Genomic DNA, 24,135 nt, shown 5'->3' on the forward strand with positions numbered 1-24,135 from the left:
AAAATCGCCATGCAAAAGGGGGAAAAAGGAAAAGGGAGAGGAAGACTAAAAATAGCTTTGGCCCTTGTTTCGTGGGTGACGGCGTAGGAATATTTGGTGATCTGTGTCCAGTTTAGTGAGAACTGTCAACTCTTTATCTTAAGTCCCATAATGCCCCTTTAATATAAGAAAACTTTGCAACAGTATACACGTGTAAGCTGATACCGTTGACTAATGAAGCTAGGCCTTTTAGTAATGATAATTCTTGTCATTAAATCATATAAGTGGTCAGTAATGATAATTTTTGTCATTAAATCATATAAGTGGTCAGTATTCTAAACTAATCTTTAGTATGTATAGAAAGTGGTTAGAAATTATACAATTGTCATTAATTAGCAAGTGTGTAACTAGCTGTAAAAAATGTGACTATATAGAACACCCATCACTATTGAATACACAAACCTAACCAATAGTGGTGTATATCATTCAATAGTCACAGTTTTAACACCTAAGTGACAAAACACCTACTTAATGACTACTGCCTGATTACTAACAATTTTAACTAACTAATACACATTATGTATATAAACTGATAACTTTGATCTATTAGTGTCATATATTTTCATTTATAACAGTTATTTGGTGCTTAGTCAACGATATCAACGTTACAGTGATAACCTGCAGATCATTTACCGATATCATATGACATCCATTGAGGAATGTTATAGCAAACTGGTTTGAGATAAATGTATACCGTACCCCGAGTTCTCTAGTAGGAAATGCGACTTCCCACCATTAAGGAATGCTGTTCCTGATGGGTAAACTTGGGTTTACGATAAATACGAGAGGTTGCAGATGCAACATACTTTTACACAGGGGGATTACCAATATACAACACAACTTTTAGAGCAAAATGAAATGGGGTTTAACGTTCTATAGTGCTGCACCGACTGGGCTAATGAAGACAGGCATATTTTTCCGGCACAACGGCCTACTCTTATATCAAATTCAAACTGTAAAGGGTTCATGTACAATGTACATGCACACCAATTTTTGCACGGGGCCTCGGTTTTCGATGCCATCTGACTGACTGACTAGGGGGAACCACGCCAGGAATTCCTGATGAACTTTCTCAGTCAACACAATGATCGAACAAGGCACCTTCAGCTTAGCGAGCCAACGTCTTACTCACAGAGTCAGTGTGGTTCCAATTTCCAGGCAGGTTATATAAAAATGTTAAATATCGCTACTTACTTATCATCAACATAGGATGGAACTAGAGCTGAAATATCCACCAGAACACCTTCCATTGTATGCCTGAAGTAAACAAAACATGAAATGAAAAGTCGTGACATCATTTTAGTCCGTCTGCTCATAGAAATATAGACTAGAATATGAGCGGAAGGACTAAAATTGTTTATTGACTGTACGTTACGACTACCCATGGAGAATGGCGGAAATCCCTAATGTTGAAATTTACCTGTTGCAGGTAATATCGACATTCGAGTTTGTGTTATGGAAAGGATATGTTGACATAATTACTTGCATTAATTAAACAATTTATGAAGCTTTTCAGGTGACTTTTAACATCCTACGTTCTGCACCAACTGAGCTAATGAAGACAGGCATATGCCATAAAATGTGCTATGGGGGAAATTTTGGTTGTAGAGCTGCACTACGAACTACTCTAATATCGAATTCCAACCGTGGTTTTAATCATGGTGATCCTATCAGGTCTTATCATATATTGTGGTAGCAATCTTGTTGATTGTATTGAAATGTATCCAAACGTATTTACACGTACCAGATCGTGGACTCAATAGAGACAATCCTATCATAACACATTGCACGACAGTGGGAACCCAGTTTAGGCCATCTCACCACTGACGAAATCTATCCTGATGATTTAACAATCAAAAGCCCCAATCTAAGGCCAACTGACCACTGACTAAATCTATGTTGATGATTTGAAAAAAGGCCAACTCACCATTGACTAAATCTATCTTGATCTGATGTATCTATTTTTGATACGTAATACGAGATCCATGTATGTGATAAACCTTCCGTTGTATACATTCCTGTATCTGATATACTAACAGCTTTATTTAAACTCTGTAATGCTGACCTAAAAATAAAATAAATTCAAATGCGTGACCCAAACAAACAAAATGTTAGAATATAACATGCGTTGAAGTTTGAGTTTTAAGTGAAAACTATATTTTATTGAAATAAAAGAATTAAATATGTTTTATGTAGTCCTGTCTTGTAGTTTAATTATGGTCGGAAATCATTCTAATTTTATTTGTTTGGTTTTTTTTAACATAATATTATATTTTTAGCTGTATAGAATGAATGATTTGTGACACTTTAATAAATAAATTATTATTATTTTTATTGAATATCCTACTGCTCTGCACCACTGGGTAATAAAAATGGACAAACGCCATATAGTGTGCTATGACAGAATTTAGCAGCATTTCAGTCGACTCTTTGTCAAATTCCAACAGTAAAGGGTTCTTTTAAAGAAGGAAGAGGGACATAAATGGAGTTAACGTCCACTTGACACAAACTAGGTCATTTCGGGACTAACATATGGTTCAATTTTATTTCAATAATTCAATTGTGTGTAGGGGTCTCTAGCAGTGGGAGGAAACCGGAGAACCCGAAGAAAACCCACAAGATTGGAAGGCAACCGGGACTCGAAACAACGCCCACCCACCCCTTCTTTTAAAGGAGGCAAATTTTTTAAATCAGTCGTCCACAGTCTACGACATTGCAAACACGACTTATTGGTTAATTTCAATCAACATTGATGTTGTTATCTTATCGTGAAAAGATGTGCTTTTGATATCCAGTGAACATTTTAAAATTGGCACAAGAATCGTGTGCCAGAATGCCTTTGAGCGCCATTTTTAATGAAGTCATTTGTCAGATTTATCGCACAAAGTTATGTTAAAACATATACATGAAGGCTTGGATTTCGGTTTGAATACTGTTTCTTACTTACCACATAACTTGAACGGAAACAGGCTTAAACAGATAAACACCTTCATATGTTTGAACACTAAAACCACTGAAAATATATTAAACATATTTCTTTCATGATAACTGTTTCAAAACACTACATAAAACATATAGGGATCATTAGTAGTGAGAGGAAATCTGAGGAAACCAGGAGAAAACTCACGAGGTTGGACAGGCGACCCTACTCCTTGTCACGTACAAGCGGGGAATTGAAACTACGCAACCTGACTCAATGACAGACCTTAATTATGCAACGAGAATACATTAACCATTCGGTCGCCCACCCCCCCTTAAATTGTGATAAAAGCTTACCCATCTCCATCGAGTCTAATTTTGGTACCAGATAATATAGGTATAACCAATCCTATCGTGGCTGTATCTTTACAATCAATACCTAATATAACAAACTCTTCTCCATCTTCTCTACCTATCGTAGATACTAACGCTAAGTAACGATGATTCAACGACGCTACAGCATTCTCTAGTTTTACAGCCTGAAAATACACAAAACACAGTGAGTGAGAACTGAGCTGATACACAAAATACAGTGAGAATTTAATGCAGTTCTGTTTGGTCGATTGGTCAATCAATCAATCAATCAATCAATCAATCAATCAATCAATCAATCAATTGCATCTCAGCATGAATCGGCTATATTGTGACAAAGAAAATGAAATGAAACAGGTTTTAACGTCCTAATGTGCTGCTCCGACTCAGCTAATGAAGATGGGTTTACGCCATACAGTATGCTATGAAGGAAATATTGCCTGTGCAGTGGCACTATGGCGTACCCTTATATCGAATTCCAACTGCCAAGGGATCTTTTACGTGCACGCCACGGTCCCGTGTGTACATTGGCGTGCATGTAAAAGATCCCTTGGCAGTTGGAATTTGATATAAGAGTAGGCCATAATGCAGCTGCCCGGGCAAAATTTCCTTCATAGCACACTGTATGGCGTATGCCTGTCTTCCTTAGCGTACTATTGGAGCAGAACAGTAGGACGTTAAACTCCATTTTTAACAACCAGCGGATGCCAGACAGGATACGCCCATATTTGCAAGAGATGGATAGAGAACAATCTAAAAACAAACAGGATTTTTTGTACAATCAGGGGCAATAATCCAGAAATTTATGGTCTGAAATGCGCAAATATCAAAAGGGACTAAGATCTTTGGGATATAAAAATATGTTTTAAGTTTCAACAATTTGCATACAAAGAACGTCCATTTTGTCAGGCAGTTTCTTTTCGATTTTCACGAAATTCAAATTCAACCTTTATTATGGAGGAATGGTGATATATTTAAACGTTTTTTAAAATCGGAAAAAAAAAATTGTAAAAGTTAAAAATGCGATTTTTCAAACAATCAGGAGCCATAAACCAGGCAGTTACATTCGGATATGCGCAATTATCAAAACGAACCAAGATCTTAGTGTGTAATGGTGATATATTCATATGTTTTTTTTTTAAATCTGATAAAAATTGTGACCTCTACAGGAACCACAAGCTAAAAACGCGATTTTTTGTACAACCAGGGGCTATAATTCAGGAAGTTATGATCCGATATGCGCAAATATCAAAAGGAACCAAGATCTTTGGGTTATAAACATGTATTTCAAGTTTCATCGAAAATTGTGACTGCTAGCGGGTCCACAACCTGGATATACCAGATGTTATACACTATTTGCGTACGAGGGGCGGCCATTTTATCCGACAATTTTGGCCCGATTTTCACAAAATTCAATCTCAATAAACATTACGGTGTAACAGTGATATCTTCGAACGTTTTTTTTAAATTGGATAATAATTGTGACCTCTAGAAGGACCACAAGCTAAAAACATGATTTTTCATACAATCAGGGGCCATAATTCAGGAAGTTACCATCCGCTCATCATCATATGCCCGACCGAATATTGAAAGGATCCAAAATCTTTGGGTTATAAACATGCATTTCAAGTTTCATCAAAATCGGTTAAAAACATGATTTTTCTTTCAATCATGGGCCATAATCCATGAAGTTTCGATCCGATACATGCCAATATCGAAAGTAACCGAGATCTTTTGGAGATAAACCAGTATTTCAGATTCGTCAAAATCGGATAAGAATTGTGACCTGTAGAGTGTCCAAAAACAATGGTGGACAGACGGACGGACAGGGGCGACAACAATATACGTCCACATGAGAATGTGGGCGTATAAAAACGGATAACATACGAAGCTCATAGAAATCTATTTTAGTGTAAAAGAGGAGATAATTGACATGTGATAAAATGGATATTCTGTTGACTGTTGATATTAAATCTAGAAATAGATCAAGATGAAAATAGAAAGTTGTTTTATATCAATCTTTATTGCAGGCCAACAGATTATATTAACTCTATAGAAATACACAATCAATATAAATCAGAGAGTGAAAGAGAAATGGGGTTTAACGTCCACTCAACACAAACTAATTCATTTCTGGACTAACATATGGTTCAATTTTTTTTCAATAATTCGCTTGCAGTGGGAGGAAACTGGAGGACCCGTAGAAAACCCACGAGGTTGGACAGGCGACCCTACTCCTTGTCACAGTACAACCGGGGATTCGAAACCATAAATCCAAGAGAGAGATGGAGAGATAGAAAGACAGACAGACACACACAACAATTATCAATCTAAGTGAATGGATGGGGGGGGGGAGAGAGAGATGGAGAGATAGAAAGACAGACACACACAACAATTATCAATCTAAGTGAATGGATGGGGGGGGGGGAGAGAGAGAGATGGACAGATAGAAAGACAGACACACACAACAATTATCAATCTAAGTGAATGGATGGGGGGGGGGAGAGAGAGAGATGGAGAGATAGAAAGACAGACACACACAACAATTATCAATCTAAGTGAATGGATTGGGGGGGGGGGGGGAGAGAGAGATGGAGAGATAGAAAGACAGACACACACAACAATTATCAATCTAAGTGAATGGATGGGGGGGAGAGAGAGAGAGATGGAGAGATAGAAAGACAGACACACACAACAATTATCAATCTAAGTGAATGGATGGGGGGGGAGAGAGAGATGGAGAGATAGAAAGACAGACACACACAACAATTATCAATCTAAGTGAATGGATGGGGGGGAGAGAGAGAGAGATGGAGAGATAGAAAGACAGACACACACAACAATTATCAATCTAAGTGAATGGATGGGGGGGGGAGAGAGAGATGGAGAGATAGAAAGACAGACACACACAACAATTATCAATCTAAGTGAATGGATGGGGGGGGGGGAGAGAGAGAGATGGAGAGATAGAAAGACAGACACACACAACAATTATCAATCCAAGTGAATGGATCGGGGGGGGGGGGGGGGCAGCCGTAAGTGTCCACTGTGCTATGTATTCTTTTTTTTTTTTTTATTAACTCGGATTAACAAGGTATTAATTTCCAAAGAATATGAAATTTTTAACATTATCCCAGCATTTTCACATTTAAAAACTGTATATTTAACTGTTCTGCTCCGACTGGGCTAATGAAGATGGGCATACAATGTTCTTAAAGGGATTTACATGCCATTTAATCCTAATCACATGAAAGTAATATAGCCAAATAATCACATCAAATCTTATCAACTTCCTTTCAGGCATCAAACACATTTAATCTTTTCTGCAATTCTTTTTAAGGTGGAATCAACAAACAACTGTTGTAAAAAAATTAGTAGCTCTACTAGTTTTAACAACATAATTCATCAAAAGCTTGGTTACAATCAAATGTGGTTTAAAAGATAAGAAATGTAGGACAAGCATACATCATTCTGTGTGCTACATGGAGAGAGAGAGAGAGAGAGAGAGAGAGGGTTTAACCTCCACTCAACACAAAGTAGGTCATTCCAGGACTAACACATGGTTTAATTTCATTTCAATAATTTGCTAGCACGTAAGGGTCTTTAGCTGTAGAACCCAGAGAAAACCCACAAGGTTGGACAGGCGGCCCCTCTCCTTGTCACCCCTACATGTATAGGGAAAAATTTGCAGTACAGTTACAGATATATACACAGCTAAATTGTTTCCATGGCATTTAGTAATTGAGCTGGAACATAAGGGTCATAATTCGTTGGATTATAATTACTGAGCTACGTTACATTACATTACTTTAATTAAGTAAGGTTTCCTTCAAGGTAAATTAGAAGGGGTGACCAGCATTTACCAAGTATTGTTGTGTACATGTATATAAAGTCGCATTATATTTTATATTTTATCATTGCTTGATAATGACTAGAGAAACCTAATCGAAACATCCTCAGTAATTGTGTTCCATAGAATTGTGACCTAGCTGTCATATTTTTTCAAGACTTGGGTACCATATATTATAATGAAGATTTAATGTTTTATAATACTCACCATCTTCATTTTATCTTCGGGTCGTAGAAGATGCAACATGGCCTGAAGATGATGCTGCATATCTCCTGTAAAAATACAAATCATAAAAAACATGTCAGTTTTCTTTTAGCCATAGATAAATGTTGTAACTTTATTTATTTTTAAAGTTGTACTTATGTAAAGCACCAGAAAACAGCTCGCAGAGTTGAATTGTCAGTACTATATAAATTACTTTTATCTCAAAAACAAACTTTTTAATCAAATATACGACTGATTGAATACGGTGCTAGCTGTGTTTGTGTCAAGACTTTTACCATGTGTACTAAATAATGTTCTCCGTTTTTTGTTTATGTCTTTTTTTAATGGATTAATGTGTTGTGAGTGTTGTAATTTTATGTAAGTTGTACTTATTTAAAGCGCCTGAGAGCAGCTCGCTGAGTTGAATTGTCGGCGCTATATAAATCAATTATTATTATTATTATTATTTGTCACAGACTGAAATAATACCATTTGGATATCAAATTACATGTACAAACAAACCAATAAAGCCAATTTCTGAAGACATTATGTGTAACCATGGTAATTGCTTAAAATTCTCATTTTTAAAGAGAAATAAGTGGTAAATGTCAATCTCTATAACATTTATAATGAAGCAATGTCAAATATTATCTGGTAGTGGAATCTTTATATTGAAAATTCTAAAATAAATGGAAATGAAATGGGATTTTAACGTCATATTGTTCTGCTCCGACAGGGCTAATGAAGACGGGCATACGCCATACAGTGTTCTATCAGTGAAATTTTGCCTGGGCAGCAGCACTATGACCTACTCTTATATTGAATATAATTGATATTAAATGAATGTGAAAGAAATAAGTGCTAAATAAAAAAGATTAAATGATACCAGGGTTACAGTGTAAATTATGTAAGAGTTATCTGTTCTTGGTATAATAGTTTAAAAATAGAAAATGGAAATTACAGGTATGACTGTTTGAGAGAGAGAGAGAGAGAGAGAGAGAGAGAGAGAGAGAGATGAGGTTTAACGTCCACTGGACACAAACTAGGTCATTTTGGGACTAACATATGGTTCAATTTTTATTTCAATAATTTGCTTGTGCATAGGGGTCCTTAGCAGTGGGAGGAAACCGGAGGACCAGGAGAAAACCCACGAGGTTGGACAGGCGACCCTACTCCTTGTCACGTACACCCAGGGAATCGAAACCACGCCAGTTGACACTAATCCATTTAAATCTCGGCCATCCCATGATCTAGTGAGATGATCATAATCTTGTCATTAATTTATTTATTTAGGATTAAAATACTAGAAATAGCATAAACGACGAATATATTTATTTATTTACTGAAATACTAAAAACGACTAATTTCCAGCAACAAATTTTAATTTTAATCAGACTTCAATGAAACGATCTAAATTACGTGACCTACACAAGTCTGTTAATGTTTCTAACATTAAGGTTTTTCTTTAATCAGAAATTGCAATGTTTGAGGGAGTGAAGGAGAATTCTGGGTATGACTGTACGGCTAGTCTCTTTCCAGGAGACGATTGATTTCACAACACCTGAACGTTTACAAAATTGACGTATTGTATTGACAGATATTTTTTTTGTAACCTTTCAACTCATAATAAACAGACAGAACAGGGTCGCAGCAAAAGAGCAGGGTCGCAGAAAAAAAAAACAATCAGGTGTTTATTTATTCAGAGAACAAAATCTCTGCTTTCTAAAATATCTCCTGACGATGTTTTGACACATAGGATTACAATGTTTCTAATCGTCTGCCGATAATTCCCCCCGTCTGCACTTTTAATCTATCCTCCGACTTAAAACAACATTTTGAGGAATGACACCAAAGTTAGGGATGACACCGATTATTTAGAAAATCTTATGAAAGATTCCGTAACCAAAATTTTCTTCTTGAGTTGTGATTTAATACCAGGCTTGGACATATCCAGGCTTAAAATGCTGCAGAAGACACTTTGGAATAGTTATCCCAGTCGAATGTTGTCTTTGTTAAGATGCAAATATTTTGCAGACATGTCAAATTACATTCTTGTCCTGACTTTTGAGTTTCGATGATTTTTAAAATCTTGGCTTTTGTTCCAAGTTTTAGATGTTGATTTTGTTACGTGCACGTGAAATATCTTATTATCATATAAGGTATTTAAACTTAAGATGAAGATGTGATCCTAAATTGTTCAGAATTCTTATTTCTTTTGTTAAATTCTTTAAAAGGGAGAGGGAGATAGACATTGGGCTAACAAAAACTAGGTTTAATTTTATTTCAATAATTTGCTTGCTTTTTATGGGTCTTTAGCTGTGGGAGGAAACCGGAGGGCTTAGAGAAAACCCACGAGGCTGGACAAGTAACCCTACTCCTTGTCACGTACAATTTGGGAATCGAAACCAATGTCAATGACTCAATGCCAGACCTTATGATCTAACCATCAAATTCTTTAAGTTAAAAAAAACAAATTCATATAAAAAATTAAATGAAATGGGGTTTAACGTCCCACTGTTCTGCTCTGACTGGGGTAATGAAGACAGGCATACGCCATATAGTGTGCTATGAGGGAAATTTTGCCCGGGCAGTGGCACTATGGCCTACTCTTATATCGAATTCCAACTGCCAAGGGATCTTTTACGTGCACGCCAATGTATACACGGGACCTCGTTTTTCCGTCCCATCCGAATGACTAGACAGCTGTCCCTGTCAGGCCCTCCGTCCTGCACCACTGACAAGGGGAAACCCAAAATTTTATAAGTGAATGACTCACCTCCATGGTTCTTCTTCGAAGTTCTGCGACTACATTCATTTTGTGGTAGTATTAAAGCAGCCCCTTTAACTGTAAAGTAACTTTCACTCAAACTGTTGATACAAAACATAGAAACTCAAAATTATTCCTCTCAATATTATTTCATCGAAATTGGTGACAGGATTAAAAGTAGAATAACTCAGTGTGCTGACTACTACAATATTATTTGATCCAATATCTGTCATTGGGATTAAAAATAAGTGTTCCTTCAAAACATAATATACAGACTACAAAATTATTTGATCCAATATCTGCGATCCGGGTTAAAAATAAGTGTTCCTTCCATATATAATATACATAATACAATATTATTCGATCCAAAATAGTTATTAACTCGGACTAAGAACACATTGTAAGTATGCCGACTATTGCCGACCATATACAGACTACCAGTAAAACAAATTATTATCTGCAATGTAAATTTGTCTGCATTTGGGTGTATAGTTTAAAGTTTTAAATGTCTCTAACCTTTACGTGAACTTATAATACGATAATTAGATAGATAGAATTATAGGTCCTATAGCCACCTCACAATTCATGTACATATGGATAGATAGATAGATAATATATAGGTCACACTGTGTATATAAATCAAATAGGGTTTAAAAAGTCCTACTTTCTGCTCTAAACGGGCTAATAAAGATAGGCATACACCATATAGTGTGTTAAGAGAGAAATTTTGCCCAGACAGCGGCACTATGGCCTACTCTTAAATCGAATTCCAATTGCCAAGGGATTTTTTACATGCAGGCTAATGTATACACTGGACCTTGGTTTTTCATCCCATCCGAACGACTAGGGGTTTAACATCCTACTTTTCTGCACCAACTGGGTTAATAAAGATAGGCATGTGTGCTATATAGTGTGCTATAACAGAAATATTGCCCAGAGAGCAATTGCGTTCTTTTACATGCATGCCAAGCGTACACAGGACCTTCGTTTTCCAATCCATACAAATGACTAGACACAGTTCCTTGGTTCCTTGTCAGACCCACTGTCCTACACCACTGATATGGGGGAATCTATTCAGGATTATTTCATGAATTTTCTCGGCCAACGCCAGGTCTAACCCTGAACCTCTAGGATAGCAAGCAAGCACCTAAACCACCAAACCACAACAACAGCCCACAGTGTGTACGAACCAAGGATGTGTATATATAGTAGTTGATAGACTACATATTTCTATTAAATATCAGATGTACTTAGTCAGATGTACTTGTACAGAAATTATTCAAAGTTCAGCTTATTTTGGGACTTTTTTTCACCTATTTAATTATTTCACTTTGAAATATTACAAAACTAGTACTGGACATATTCTTAACTTAGTGTTGGACATGGCATTTATCAATATCATTAAATATAAATTTTATGCAGATCAGATGATAATTTTTGTTGTTAGAGAGTACACAAGGTTTAATAAAGTGAAACAAGGGCCATAACTCTAGACAAAATTAACGGAAATTTAATAGACGTCTTCGTTTCACTAATTTAATGACGCATATAACTTTCATACAGATCAGATGATAACTTTTGTCGTTAGAGCGTTCAAAAGGTTCAACAAAGTGACTGATGTAAACAACACACATGTATATCAATTTCAAAACAATCAAATGGTAAATGTAGTCTATAGAGTGTTCACAAGAAATTGTGGACGACGGATGAGTTACAGGCGGAAGTAGGGACAGGGGCGACGGCAATATACAACCACATTCCATGTGGACGTATAAAAACACCGCCAGACATAATGATAGGTACCAGCGGGATTGTGTATGATAGCACCTGAATTTGTTCCCGACATTGTCTGTGACAGGTGCCCTATTTCCAGACTTCAAATAAATCAATGAATATTCAATAGAATTAAATATACATGTATGTTAATATACTTTTAAAAACATATTATTTGACATTTTGGAAAACGAAAACAATTATAAAAGCTAATAATAATGTGTATTTGTATATGTATATAAGATAGATTTGAAAACATAAAATATAAAATGTATATATATAAGATATCCTTACGTACACATTATTAATTACATGTAGCTATTAATTCATAGGTGAGATGTTCATACAATATTAATTAGCTATTAATTCATAGGTAAAATATAACATACATGTATTAATTAGCTATTAATTCATAGGTGAGATGTTCATACAATATTAATTAGCTATTAATTCATAGGTAAAATATAACATACATGTATTAATTAGCTATTAATTTATAGTGATTAGGTATATCTAGATAAGCTGAATCAGACAAGATATTTAATATGGCTATAATTATATAGTAAACAGCCTAGATAAGCTAAATATAGGAGATGTATACTTAATACATATATGGCTATTAATTTTATAGTAATCAGCCTAGAAAAGCTAGATATACCGGTAGATACATTTATATGCTGAACAAGATAGCAAATATGACTATAATTTTATAACAATTAGCCTAGAACTAGAAAAGCTATAAAAATATATTTTATTTAATAAAAGTAGCTTTATTTTGTATGTAACTATTAGCTGAGAACTAGGAAAGCTATAAAATTATAATTTATTTATTTAATAAAAGAAGCTTTATTTTGTATCTAAAATTACAGGTGTCATACACATGTAGGGTATGCATTGCATTTCTAGAGCAACTGATACCACTTTTCTCCTGAAATTTATAATTTTGTCTAACTACAAGGTTTTACTGAGTTCAAGATTTCAACAGGTGTCATATACATGTAGGGTATTCTTTATCTTTCTAGAACACTTCATACCTCTTTTCATTCATTTGAGAGGTTCAAACACATGTAGCTGAAATTGTCTGGTTTCTTAATTTGTCTAACCACAAGGTTTTACTGAGTTCAAGATTTCAACAGGTGTCATGTACATGTAGGGTATGCTTTGTCTTTTCTAGAACACCCGATACCACTTCACACATATTTTGTTTTAAATTGTATAGTACTTTTTATTTTTATTATTTAGGCCAATGATATCATAAAAATTGTAAAAAATATTTGGCTTTCACACAAATAATTAAATATCCATTATAATATCGCATACATGTACATGTACTTAAAATTATCTGAGAGATCATACTATACATTTTCTACACAAACATCGACTTTCTTTGTCACAGTAAAATTCAACTACAAAAATTGGCTGAGAGTGAGAGATCATAGTCTACGGTCTAATAATAAAGACCAAATTTTATACGCCTACCATTATTATAGTGTAGAAGGTTAAATGACCCTGAAATATAAATCTTTCAAACACACACCTAAACAATTATATGATAAGTTTCATTCTGGATTGAATTTATGGCTCATTTTAATACCGTTAGAGAGAGAGAGAGAGAGAGAGAGAGAGAGAGAGGGGTTTAACATCTACTTGACACAAACTAGGTCATTTCGGGACTAACACTTGGTTCAATTTTATTTCAATAATATGCTTGCACGTAGGGGTCTTTAGCAGTTGGAGGAAACCAGAGGTCCCAGAGAAAACCCACGAGGTTCGACAGGCGATCCTACTCCTTGTCACTTACATGTACAACTGGGAATCGAAACCATGCCAGCTGACTCAATGACAGACCGTATGATACAGTGTGCATGTGCTAACCATTCAGCTATTCCCCCCCCCCCCCCTTGCATTAGGTAAGAGCTTACAGTTAAAAAATCATGAAAAATGAATTTTTAGTCAAATTACTATATTCTGGATGAAGTTACATATGACTGTTAGAAGCTTAGAATGTTTATTATTGTAGCAACGGTACTTGACAACCATGACTAAGTCGTGATTATCCATTTTATGGTTAAATTTTTAAATCTCGCAGGTGTTCAAAACTAATTAATTTTCGGTTTCATTTTTGGGGGTTTTGATAAATAAATATACACTTCAGTCATGTAAACAATATTTTGTTATTAAATTTCAAAACTTATACTAATTACAGGTCTAAAGATTAAAACATCAATAACCAGGTCATATTTATATATATCCTGTACTTTTTCCTCCCTCTCTCCCTCTTGTTTTTTCTCTCTCCCCTCCTCTCTTTTTTTTATTTCTCCCTTCCTCTCTTTTTTCTCTCCCCCTCCCTATTTTTTTTTCTCTCATGTTCGTTTTTCTTCCTCTCCTGTATTTTTGTCCCTCCCTCTCCTTTTTCTCTCCCTCCCTTCCACTCTTTTCTTCTCCCTCCACACCCCTCTTTTCTTCTCTTCTCTCTCTCTCGACACCTTTCTTCTCTCTCTCCACACCTCCTTTCTTCTCTCCCTCCACGCTTCTCTTTTCTTCTCTCTCTCTCCCTCCACTCTCTCCCTCTCCTCTCTCTCTCTCCCTCACTCTCTCTCTCCCTCTCTTTCTCTCTCCCTCCTACTGCTATCATTGGATAGATCTATACTCCTTATTACATGTCTAAAGTTTACAAGGTAAATAACCAGGTCATATTTACCTGAATATAAAATTAATAACTAACATTATCCTGTCAAAACCTTTAAAATCAAATATTATCCGATCTTATCCACTGACAGGGACAACACTTATTATCATCAAGATGAAAAACAAACATTTAAAATGTCACACATGACTACATTATCTCTAATTACTTGTCTCACATGATCTAATAATAGGTGAGAAGTTGGATGACAGGTAAATATATAGGTATGCCGAGTATTTAGACTGGCTCAAATTAGTCCCAAATGTTGTCCTAAAATCATTCATTCAAATCCTTGTTTTAGGCAAATCAACCAGGCTGGATTTATATACCAGTCAAAATAAATAGTTTTTTTAACTTTTAGTTTTTTTTTTAAAAAAAATAATCCAAAACATAAATTATTAGCCGAGTAGTTAAGTGAACTTCCCAACATAAGAAGTGGTATCAGGTGTTTAGAGAGTTTTAAGCATACCCTCCCTTGAGCATAACATGCGGAGGACCTGACAAGGACAGCTGTCTAGTCATTCAGATGGTACAAAAAAGTGAGGTCCTGTGTATACATTGCTGGGCACGTAAAAGATCCCTTGGCAGTTGGAATTTGATATAAGTATAGGCTATTGTGTAGCTGCCCGGGCAAAATTTCCCTCATAGCACACTGTATGGCATATGCCCGTCTTCATTAGCCCAGTCGGATGTGTAAGTTTGAATGTGTAAGTTATGCATCTTGTTCAAGAAACATCAGAATCAATTTTAAATCCTTACAAGTTTTAATTAAGACAAACCTTGTAAGGCTTTTTGTTTGTTTTTTTCAAACTTAGCTCTGAATTTTTAAGTTTAGAATCATTCAAAAGACTCCAGATGCTATCATTTATCAGAGAAAAAAATAAATCCAATCCTTTTCTTTCCTGGTTTGATTTTTCGTTGTTTTTATTTTTTCTTCTATGGCATTTTAATATCTTGAGAGAGAGAGAGAGAGAGAGAAATGGGGTTTAACATCCACTTGACACAAACTAGGTCATTTTGGGACTAACATATGGTTCAATTTTATTTTAATAATTCACTTGTGGGTAGGATTCTTTAGCAGTGAGAGGAAACTGGAGGACCCGAAGGAAACTTATGAGGTTGGACTGGTGACCCTACTCCTTGTCACGTACAACCAGGCGAAGCATAACAGTAGGATGTTCAACCCCATTTCATTTCATTTCCTTTCACTTTGCCAGAACCTCCTTTCTGGACAAGGAAACTAGACAGGAAAATCGCATAAGACCTTATGATACAACATGCTCGCGCTAACCATCTAGCTATCCAACCCCCTTTTTAATATCTTGTATATTTTGTATTCAACTTAAAATTCGTTTCAAACACCATTCTTTGTACTAACAAAGACAACATTCATTTTTTTGTATCACTTGAAAATTTATTATAAATTTATTATTACAACATTTGAATAAAATAATAATAGAACAATCTTTCACAAACTTAGAGCTTACTGTGTTAATTTGGCAATTTCCTTTAAAATAAAACTGGCTACTTTTCAAATCTGTCATTTTAACTAAAGGTGTGTCATGAAACTGTTTTAATTCAAATTTAAAATTGTGTAACAACAATAAATTCTACAATGAGGTCAGTCATGTGCCACACTGTTTGCTATGAGAGAAATTTTGCCTGGACAGCGGCCAAACGACCTACTCTTTATTTCGAATTTCAACAGTTAATTTTTTTTTTATGTACAGGCCAACGTACACCACTACTTCTGGCCTACATAACGGACAAGGGGATTCTGTGCCGAAAAACCCAGAGGTAGCGTGGGAGAAATGGGGTTTAACGTCCAATCGACACAAACCAGGTCATTTCGGGACTAACAGATGGTTCAATTTTATTTCAATAATTCGTTTGCGTGTTGGGGTCTTTAGCAATGGGAGGAAAACATAGGACCTGGAGAAAACCAACGAGGTTGGACAGGCGACCCTACTCCTTGTCACGTACAAGCGGGGAATCGAAACCATGCCAGGTGACTCAATGACAGACCTTCTGATACAACGCGCAAACACTAACTATTCGACCATCCAACACCATGCAAAAACCCTGGGGTACTTCTAGCCCAACATCGGGATCGAACTCAGTACCTCCTGCTTAGTGAGGTAGTGCTTTACTCACTGAACCACTGTGGCCCCCATTGATACATGTACTATCAAGATGACAATCAGATCAGGAGAGAGGTATAGCCTGTTTCTCAATCCTTTTCTGTGAATATTGTTTTAAAATAAATCAATCAGATATCATTCACCTCATGGTGAGGGGCGCAATGACGAGCTTTGCATCATGGTTTTGAGTCTTTTTGTCCCCTCACAAATGGCAAAAAATCGTGCGGTTCCAATGCAGTTTTCAACATTATAATCATAATGCTCAACTAGTGTCAAACATATACCGTGGGTCGGATATGCTACAAATCGACTCATGCGTGTTTGCCACAGCCCAATATTACCCGACGGCACACCTATAAATATTGGGTTGGTTTTTTTTGGGGGGTGGGGGGGTGATTCACCTCAACCTGTACATTCACCTCTTTAAAAATCAATTGTAAGATGTTGAGAATGATAATGGAATACTTTAAATCAAAGCTGATGATCGGAACCAGTAGGGTGTGTGATTGGATCAAATTGATTTTTATACAACTGATCAAGTTGAACTAACTGCAGGATGTGAAGTTTGGCTCCCTGTGGAAATAATACATGTATTTATTGATGTGAAGTTTGACTCTCCGTGGATATAATACATGTATTTATTGATGACTAATACACTCATTCATGTCTCACATCTGAATCATCTTCTAAAATACATGTATACACATGTCAGTAAACAGATCAGATATACTGACAGTCTTTAATTCCAGGTCAGTTGGGGGTGTTGGATTTTCTCACTTACAATCGGTCAGGGGCAGTTAACCCAGAAATAGTGATACTCTCAAACTCAAAATATCTCCACTCAAACAGGTATAATCCCTAACCGCCCTGACAGACAAAACCAGTTTTATTATGACCTGATATTATCCCCACCCCTTAATATAGAGATACAATGTTTTATCCCCACCCCTAAACATACTTACACACCCCACCCTTAAACATACTGACACACCCCACTCCTAAACATACTGACAAACCCCACCCCTAAACATAGTGATACCGTGTTTTATCCACACCCTTAAAAATACTGACACCCCACCCCTAAACATAGTGATACTATGTTTTATCCACACCCTTAAACATACTGACACACCCCACCCCTAAACATAGTGATACTATGTTTTATCCACACCCTTAAACATACTGACACACCCCACCCCTAAAGATAGAGATACTATGTTTTATCCACACCCTTAAACATACTGACACACCCCACCCCTAAACATAGTGATAACATGTTTTATCCACACCTTTAACATACTGACACACCCCACCCCTAAACATAGTGATACCATGTTTTATCGACACCCTTAAAAATACTGACATACCACACCCCTAAACATAGTGATACTATGTTTTATCCACACCCTTAAACATACTGACACACCCCACCCCTAAACATAGTAATACCATGTTTTATCCCCACCCCTAAACATATTAACAGACACACCACCCATACCAATAAAACTATTACACAAGTCCCAAAACATATCGATATTATACCCCATTTATTCCCAAGTAAATGTAATAATACTAATATACCACACTATACAGGCTTTAGGTAACACAGTCACACCAAAAATCATTCAAACCATCAATCAAAAAAAAAGAAAAAAATCAAAGATTGATTACATGTACTATACACTGTACCTAGAATCTGATTGTAAATGTCACTCATCAGTGTACAGGGATACAATAATCTACAATAACCATGCAGTCACACAAACACTACAGTGTACGTCCATGTATAAATAACGTTTTAAAATAGGGTCTTTGATGGGGCACGGGTATGTCAATTATGTGTTTGTTCCTGATGGGTTTAGAGCAATTTAGCACACCAAGGAAATTCATTTCCTGGTTTTATTCTAAAAAAAAAAAACATATATAAATGTTCTTAAAGACCTGGAAATAAATGTCAGGCAATTAAAGGTTTTATACCTACTGTAAATCTGTGCCTGACAATGTCTATGAGAGAGAACGAGAGAGAACGAGAGAGAGAGAGGGTTTAATGTCCACTTGACACAAACTAGGTCATTTCGGGACTAACATACATGTATGGTTCAATTTTATTCAATAATTTGTTTGCACATAGGGGTCTTTAGCAGTGAGAGGAAAGCGGAGGACCCGGAGAAAACCAACATGGTTGGACAGGCAACCCTACTCCTTGTCACGTACAACCGGGGAATCGAAACCACGTCAGTTGACTAAATGACAGATCTCATGATACAACATGCACGTGCAAACCATTCCGCCATCCACCCCCCCCCCCCCACCCCCCTGACAATGTCTATGACAGGTGCTTTACTTCCAGGCTTGTGTATTTACTGCTTGGATCTATATATTACAACTCCGCCCACCCCCTCCCCACACACCATGCATAAATTATCAACATTATACACTGTAACCTGGGTATCATTTAATGTTGTGTAATTAGCACTATTTTCTTTCACATTCATTCAATATCAAATCTTTGATTAAAAATTCATAAAAATCATTTAAAATCACCCAAAACCATCCAATTTGTATTCTTTATGTGACATTTAGTAACTGGCAGATAAATAAACTATAAACATACTTATGGAAAACAGCTACTGATTTATTTACTTGTGTCCAGTTTAAAGCTCAAGGATTATAATAATTATGATAATGAGTGTCCAATTTTGGGTTGTTTATTTTTTTTAACAGTGATTGAGAACACTCGTTATCAAAATCAATTGGACAGCTTTAGACTCTGTGATTTTAAATGATTTTTACGAATTTTGAAACAAACATTTGATATTAAACGAATGTGAAGAAATCAATGCTAGATACACAAGATTAAATGATACCTGAGTAACAGGTGATAACAGACAGGTGATTAAAGGGTTAATGTTATATATACACAGGATTATTTATTTATATTATTACTACCTGTATACGATATACATGTCTGTCAATATGATTAATAAATTATCAGTATTTTACATGCGTCAATGAAATCCATCACTTTGTTTTTAGGTTATTAGATATGTTTACATGATGTCTATCGTAGATTTCAAGGTTAATTAATGTCATCTATTACGCTATTATCAATATGGATAATTTAATATCATTTTTTTACCAATCTGATTAAAACACAGATCTATATTTCGTTTCATTTTTTATACTTTCGTTGGCCTACACTACATGAAGATCTGACCAGTTGTTTTGTGGGGGGGTTCACTTCAGAGGTCATATGAGCGGCTTTTGACCCTATGACATCAGATATTTGATTAACCCATCAACATTGATGTTACTAGTGGATTACCAACAGTTCCGTGCAGCTCATGCCAAAAACTCGCCGTAACAGACCGTTTCATTGGCTAATCCCTCACATCATCCAGAACACATCAATGATAACAACTCTTCCAGATCCTAGTGTTGTAAAGACAAGTAAAACAAAATTTTGAACTATAACAAATGAAACGAAATGAAATGAAATGGGGTTTAACATCCTACAGTTTTGCCCCATAAACTGGTCTAATGAAGACGGGCATACGCCATACAGTGTGCTATGAGGGAAATTTTGCCCGGGCAGCAGCGCTATGGCCTACTCATATATCGAATTTCAACTCCCAGGGGATATTTTACGTGCACGCCAATTTGTACACGGGACCTAGGTTTTTCGTCCCATCCGAATGACTAGACAGCGGTCTTTGCCAGGCCCTCCGTCCTGCATCACTGACAAGGGGGAAACCATGCCGGAAAATCTGGATGAACTTTCTCGGCCAATGCATGGATTGCAAACAAAACGAAATAGGATCTGTGTTTTAATCAGATTGTACATTGTCAATATGGGTATTATTTACATTTACTATCATTATTTAACATGCTCTATTATATCCATCCCTTTGTTTAATTAATTAATATCATTTACATGTATTACACAGATGTAGATATGAAATGAAATGAAATGGGGTTTAATATCCTACTTTTCTGCCCCTACTGAGCTAATGAGGGAAAATTTGCCCAGACAGTGGCGTCACAGCCTAGTGTTATTTCGAATTCTAATTCTACTGGGTTCCGTTATGTGCACGCCAACCTTTACACAGAACCATGTTGGGTTTTTTGTCTCATCAAAACGACTAGACATTGTCCTTGTCGGGGCGTCCGTTCTGGCTACTGACAAGGTCACAGGGAAACCATGCTGGAAAATTCCGGAGAACATAGATACACTATTGTCTACAGCCTCCAGTAAGCATTAGAGACACTGTGTTATAATATTAGGCCTATGCATAATTTTCTAATAAATACGAGAGTTATCTTCCCAGAAACGCTGCACATTAATAAAATCAGGAACTGTGTATCCATAAAATTATATGCTGTATAACAAGAGCGAGAGAAATGGGGTTTAATGTCCACTCGACACAAACTAGGTCATTTCGGGACTAACATAAGGTCCAATTTCATTTCAATAATTCACTTGCGCTTAGGGGTCTTTAGCAGTGGGAGGAAACCGGAATCAAGATCACGCCAGTTGACTCAATGACAGACCTTATGATACAATGTGCACGTGCTAACCATCCGGCCATCCAACCTCTCTTTGCTGTATAATGCCTATTCAAGAAGATATCGTTATAACTACTGTAGTAAGAGGATAAATAAATAATGCGTTTGATAAAGATGAGCGTATCCTCGTCAAAATGTTGCATATTAATAAATTCAATATTTTAATAATGCATCAGGATAAATTAATCACTTTCTAAATTTCTAAAAAAAACCAAAAAAACTATCAAAACTTTATACAAAATACTCTAAATGATGTTTAATTAATACACTATTTCACACACTACTACTAAACTGAATAAACAAAAATAGAACACATCATTAATCATAAAAGTTTCCTATGTAATAATCCATAAAATAACTAAATTAGTTTAATTAACTATTGAACAAATTCATCTCAATTAAATTATGCTACAATTACACGGTAAATAATCATCTACTTCTATTTAATTAATTGTATTCACTATAATGAATTTATGGTCGTAAAATCATAAAATAATCAATAAAAAAATTTTTCATTAATTAGTTAAGTTACATTTATAATTTTCTTTTATTAAATGGTTGTATCGACTATAATCAATGTATGGTCATTCAATTATAAAATAATAAATCATAATTTTCTTTCATAAATTAGATAAATTATATTTATAATTTTCTTTTATTAATTGCTTGTATCAACTATAATCAATGTACATGTATGGTCATACAATCAAAAAATAATAAATTTTAATTTTTTTTTAATTAATTAGTTAAATTACATTTATAATTTTCTTTTATTAAATCGTTGTATCGACTATAATCAATGTATGGTCATACAATTATAAAATAATAAATGATAATGGTCTTTCATAAATTAGTTATATCATAATCTGCTTTCATTTATTTGTTAAATGATAATCTGATAATCTACTGACTATAATTAATGCAAGATCAGTTATAAAATAATAAATTCTAATTTAAATTAGTTGTTGACTATGATGAATGTACATGTATGATCATTCATTTATAAAATAATAATTAATGATCTTTTTTTTCTTCATTAAATTAGTTGGATTGTCTATAATTAATGTAAGATCATACAATTAATGATTATCTTTTTTTTCTTCATTAATTAGATAAATCATAATCTTTCATTAATCAATTAATTAGTTGTTGATACAATCATAAAATAATAAATGATCTTTTGTCATTAATTAGTTATAGTGGCTATAATAGATTATAATGAATGTACTGTTGTATGATGAGCATACAATTATAAAAGAATAAATTATAATAATCTTTTTCCATTAATTAGTTGTATCGGCTAATGGGAGTATAATGAATAATGTATGATCATCATTAATCATAACATAATAAATTATAATTATCTTTTATCATTAAATATTTGTATCATTGGCTAATATTGAGTATAATGAATCAATTATAAAATAATAAATTAAAATAACTCTATTTCATTTAATTAATTGTTGACTATAATGTATAATCATACAATTAAAAATAATCAATTATAATCTTATTTCATTAAATTATTTGTATTGGCTGAATGTATGATTATCATACAATGATAAAATAATGAATTATAATAATCTGTTTTGATTAAATTATTTGTATTGACTATACATTTATAAATATGAATAGATGAGATCTGTTTAAAGGATAAATGGATGTTAAAGATGATGAAAATTAGGGATTAAAAAGGTTGAAAATCCCATGCTCAATTCTATGTTAAGAGATTTTATTTTTTCTCACCAAGGTCGAAGTTTTGTAATAAATCGAACAGTGTTGAAAAACTTCCTCAGTCGTTTGAGAGCTGAACTGGATCTGAAAAGTCATTGAAGCAATCACAGATCGATACATTTTAAAATCATTAAAAATAACATAAAGACCATGTTTGTCAAGCTTGACTGACATGTAGCAAAATTGACTAGATGCAGAAGTTATCATCCGTTAGACAATTTACATGCCATAAAATTGGAATTTCAATGAATTCAAAGGGGAATTATGGGAGATTAGATAAAGAGTTGACAGTTCTCGCTATAATAGTTCAAAAATAGATAATGTCATAAATGGGATATGCTGAAGAATTTAGTCAAATTGCTCCACTCTGAACCGAGATATTAGCTTTTGAATTTTAGGCTAGCCTCGATCATCATTACTCAAGTCAGTACAATAAAAAAAACATAGTCTAGATTATCCAGTTTTACATTTAATTAGCTTTAAAAAATGCATTCCAATCTACTAAATACAGCAGGCTAGTGATGGCACGAGTGTTGATTATGGTCTGGATAAGTTAATTAATGTCTAATTAATAATTTATATAACATTTAAGGTCTAAAGAAAGACCTGCAATAGGCAGATTTATCTCTTGCATAATGTATGTTTAAGAGAAGAAATAGGAATATTGACTACATGGTGAATATTCAGGCTAGCGAGCAAGCATCTTACTCACTGAGCTATCACAGCTCTCTAGTGTTTAAACACTATTCCACTCAACACAAACTAGGTCATTTTGGGACTAACATATAGTTCAATTTTATTTCAATAATTCGTTTGCGCATGGGGGTCTTTAGCAGCACGAAAGACAAGCAAAGCTGTTAATGACATTTCATTACTCTCTCTCTTTGGTCTGGAAACATTGAAAGTACTGTTATGCCTGTTCATATTTCATAAGGAAAGTAACAAAAATAATAAGAAGAAACCCAATCTGAAAGGAAAATTATTAAATAAAAGATTTTTTTGTCTTAAAAGTAATCATTATCAGAAATCTCAAAATCAATAAAGCTCAAACTAGTAATTAAAACATGCAATGTGCAGAACATGA

At 34.8% G+C, this 24,135-nt stretch overlaps 1 protein-coding gene across 4 annotated transcripts in view; it reads right to left on the minus strand.

Annotated features, from left to right (window-relative positions):
* LOC126823323 (uncharacterized) overlaps window positions 1–24,135 on the minus strand; it is a 65,032-nt gene that overhangs the window by 15,403 nt on the left and 25,494 nt on the right. For 2 of the 4 annotated variants that reach the window (XM_050552086.2, XM_050552084.2), the window contains 7 exons: window positions 23,064–23,135; window positions 10,161–10,252; window positions 7,388–7,452; window positions 3,316–3,497; window positions 2,987–3,052; window positions 1,967–2,104; window positions 1,234–1,296 (listed from right to left, as the gene is read on the minus strand). In XM_050552086.2, coding sequence (XP_050408043.1) covers window positions 1,234–1,296; window positions 1,967–2,104; window positions 2,987–3,052; window positions 3,316–3,497; window positions 7,388–7,452; window positions 10,161–10,252; window positions 23,064–23,135 — 678 coding nt within the window. The remainder of the gene's footprint in view (window positions 1–1,233; window positions 1,297–1,966; window positions 2,105–2,986; window positions 3,053–3,315; window positions 3,498–7,387; window positions 7,453–10,160; window positions 10,253–23,063; window positions 23,136–24,135) is intronic. The other 2 variants (XM_050552088.2, XM_050552087.2) reach the window with 1 other exon arrangement.

Source organism: Patella vulgata, chromosome 6 (assembly GCF_932274485.2).
Source record: "Patella vulgata chromosome 6, xgPatVulg1.2, whole genome shotgun sequence".
In the NCBI taxonomy this organism is placed as follows: domain Eukaryota; kingdom Metazoa; phylum Mollusca; class Gastropoda; family Patellidae; genus Patella; species Patella vulgata.